General features: G+C 40.5%; 1 protein-coding gene across 1 annotated transcript; it reads left to right on the top strand.

Annotated features, from left to right (window-relative positions):
* The first annotated feature begins 2410 nt into the window (after nt 1-2410).
* On the top strand, nt 2411-3540 carry LOC131025822 (uncharacterized). The gene is made up of 2 exons (XM_057955610.1): nt 2411-2596; nt 3169-3540. The coding sequence occupies exons 1-2, from the start codon at nt 2411-2413 to the stop codon at nt 3538-3540; spliced, it is 558 nt and encodes a 185-aa protein (XP_057811593.1).
* The last annotated feature ends 205 nt before the right edge of the window (nt 3541-3745 follow it).

Genomic DNA, 3745 nt, shown 5'->3' with positions numbered 1-3745 from the left:
AAGGAGTTTGTCTTGACTACTTGTCTATACTGGTACGTCATAATGTATTGATAGGATCACAGTGATGTATTCTTCTATCTGACATAAGTGAAGAATCAAGATCTCGTTGACTTAATAGAATATTAATACTAATAAGATTTCAAATATATATGTTGATTCGTGTATCACTTTGATTTACTATGGGTGAGAGTTATATATTAAGTTGAGTACTCTGATATCTGGGCTGATCATAGAAATTAATTCATTAGAGGCCCATCTTTATTCCTTGTATCTGATCCCTGGACTAGCCCAAAGTCTCCTGAGCCCAGTAGGAGTAAAAATCCTCCCTCATAGTTATGGGAGCCCTAGGACTATATTTTATCTATAAATACAGCTGTCTGCTCTCAGAATAAGACATACACAATATTAGGGTTTTAGAGAGCAGCAAAGGGGAGCCAACTTTGAGAACACTAGGTCGATTTCTCCTTGGGAATTCTCATTGCTCGTTGTCCATCCAACGATGGGAGTTGAGCAGGATACAGTTCGGAAGGTCAAAACTGGAGTCTTTCAATTCCGTCATCGACAGCTGATCACTAAATTCTTAGCAACAAATACCGCAACTAACACGGTGCAATTGTAGCAAATAATCAGTAACCGAGTATCATATCCACAGGGACTGAAAAATCAAAATCACCCTAGCTATCTCTTAAACAGACTATAACAGTAGACATGCAACAAAAAGTAAGGATTGATTTACTTGAACTAAAACGCAAATAGCAATAAATAAAAGTACGTAGACGAATTCAAATATGAAAGACAACTGATCCTAGAGTAGTAAATTTATTAACTAAATCTACGCAATCAATCTATTAATCCTATGTACCAGTTTAATCCAGTTATGATGAGAGATCACTTAATTAATCAATTACTCTCGCTAGAGCAGCAACGATCGTAGATTAATAAATTCTCTATCTCCGTTAGGTCTCAAGAAAATCTACTAACTCCCAATAGCTCCTAAGAATAGCTCCCTATGATCCACCTATCTCCACTAGGTCTCAAGGTTAAAATCATATCATACATTCCTGAATCCGCTAAACAGTTATCTCCGCTAGGTCTCAAACCGAATAGCTAAACATGCAAACTATTGATCAGATAATTCACAAGAAATCAAGCACCAGGAATTATGAATCATAAACTGGAAGGCACAAAGGTATTAACAAATAAATCACATAAATTCAATCAACTATTTACAAACCCTAGAATCAGCGAAAGAAAACTAGCCAGACATGCTAAAATAAAACATAAACATAATTAAGAAGAAAGCAATTATAAAAACTAAATTATATAAAAACCGAATAAGAACAATTGTAGCGACTTGAATCTTCAATCTTGATCCAAACCTTGAAAACTAGAAAGCTAAAATATTCTAAAGCTATAAAACTGAAATATGAATGTTCGGGTTCAGGCGTCCTTGCATAGGTCAAAATAGGACCTATTTATAGTTTTCAGATTTCCTTCGATCACCATGGAAGTTGCCATGCAAAGTAGAATTCAAATGGTAATAGAATCGTGTAAAATAAGGCAACTCTCCAGCTGGATGCGCGCTCCGGAAAATACTCCTACTCTTACCGAATTCGCAGCTCTCGCCAGAGGAACGGATGATTTCTCTGACCTCGCCAGAGAAATGGGTCGCCAGCGAAATGGTGATTTATCTGCTCTGTCTTCGCCAGAGAAATGGTGATTTCTCTGACTTTTCACTTCCCTGACTATTGAGCGTTGGACTTTACTTCTCTGATGATGGCGCTTCTCTGCAGAGGAATGGGTGATTCCTCTGCTCTGGCTTCTTGATTTTGCTGCACTGGAATTTCGCTTTTCTGACGCTGGCGCTTCTCTGCTCTGGAGATGTCGGTTCCTCTGGCGATTGGTTTCTCTGCTCTGGTGAGTTGACTTCGCTGCTCTGGTCTTTGATTTCTCTGACGCCAGAGGAATGGTGATTTCTCTGATCTGGAGATGTCGGTTCCTCTGCTCTGGAGACCAGAACACCTAGAAAACGCCAAATTCATCCAAAATTCTCCAAAACTGCATTCTTCCATCTCGAAAGCCTAAATCTCCTGCAAAGCATAAAATACACCATAAAACGCACCAATTTCCAGAAGATTATCTTAAAATACGCACATACAAACCCTTAAAAATAGAGCAATTTAAGCATAAATCAACAGCCTCTGCATACAATTCACAAGTAAATGTTTCTAACTCCAATGTGCAGCACTTAAGTTCATAGGAGCATGCTAGGAATTAATCGATGTATGGTGAATTAAGATATCCAAGAAACGTTCCTATTGGGGCTAAAATCCTTCAGATACACATGAAATCCGATTCACAATTGGTAGTATAGTAATTATTAGGAGAATATGATATCAAGGAGAACAGAATGGCTGCATACCACGTCAGGGCTAAAGAGTTAATGTCTAAGTTTCAAGACTGCTTCATCGAGCAAATACCACGTGAACAGAATAACAAAGCTGGCCTTATAGCACGTATGGCCAGCGTAGTCAAACACAGCTGGATGAACTCGGTGACTCTGCTCTTTGAGCCTAGTCCAGAAGGGAAACAGGGTGTACTAAGCGTGGAAGTCAAAGAGGATTGGCGAACACCCATTATTCATTTTTTATGAATGGGAGAACGGCTTGATCCAGTTATTTCTCAGCGCACTGCCTTTACGGTAGATATTACATGATCAACGATCAATTGTATAAAAGGTCCTTCACTCACCCATTATTAAAATGCTTGTCTCCGGAAGAAGCACAGTTTGCTATCGAGGAAATCCATCAGGACTGCTGTGGAAACCATGCTGGTTACAAGGATCTAATGAGAAAGATAATCATGGGCTGGGTTTATTAGCCTACAATGGGAGAAGACGCCAAGAATTTTGTCAAAAAATATGGAGTTTGTCAAAAGTACGCCCCACGCATTAATGTTCCAGGGGAAACTATGGGCACTATGTATGCCAACTGTCCTTTCGATAAGCGGGGGATTGATATTGTAGGGAAGCTCCCCACGGCTCCAGGAGGGAAGTGTTTCCTTATAGTAGCAGTGGATTATTTTTTCAAGTGGGTGCAGGCGGAGGCAGTGTCAAAAATCGACGAGTGTCCTATTGAAAGGTTCTTATGACGCAACATCTGTTGCTAGTATGGATCACCAAGAGTGCTCATTTCAGATAATGGGTCACAGTTCATAGGGAAGCAGATAGGGGAATTCTGCCACAGAATGGATATCTTGCAAGGCTTTGTGTATGTGGCTCACCCACATGCTAATGGTCAGGTGGAGCTCACCAATCGCACAATATGTGAAGGGTTGAAAAAGCGGCTTGAAAAGAGCAAGGAAAGATGGGCAGAAGAGTTTGACGGTGTCTTGTGGGCTCATCGAACCAGCCCAAAAATGGCTACAGGGGAGGCACCATTTACACTAGTGTATGGTTCCAACAATGTCATACTAGCAGAGGTACGCTTGGCCTCACATAGAATTTTGCATTACGACCCCATCCAAAATGACGAACTTTGACGTCTGGGTCTAGATTTCAGTAAGCTGTGCAGAGACGCGGCCGTCCTCAGGGCTGCAAAATATAAGGGCATCATCAAAGCCAAGTTCGATAAAAAAGTGGCAGTAAGAAAATTTAACAAAGGGGATCTGGTATTAAAATGCACAGATGCACTGCACCCAGCCAAGAAGTTTGAACCCAACTGGAAAGGTCTTTTCGTGGTGACAA

This window comes from Salvia miltiorrhiza, chromosome 5, assembly GCF_028751815.1.
Source record: "Salvia miltiorrhiza cultivar Shanhuang (shh) chromosome 5, IMPLAD_Smil_shh, whole genome shotgun sequence".
Lineage (NCBI taxonomy): Eukaryota > Viridiplantae > Streptophyta > Magnoliopsida > Lamiales > Lamiaceae > Salvia > Salvia miltiorrhiza.
The sequence above is the reverse complement of the archived record's forward strand: the minus strand, read 5'-3'. Positions and strand labels throughout refer to the sequence as shown.

What these genes read in the sequence shown, in the direction of transcription:
- LOC131025822 (XM_057955610.1), top strand. Translation starts at nt 2,411, where the DNA reads ATGGCTGCATACCACGTCAGGGCTAAAGAGTTAATGTCTAAGTTTCAA. An exon ending in GTCCAGAAGGGAAACAGGGT is followed by an intron (nt 2,597 to 3,168) that starts GTACTAAGCGTG and finishes ATCTGTTGCTAG; the next exon opens with TATGGATCACCAAGAGTGCT.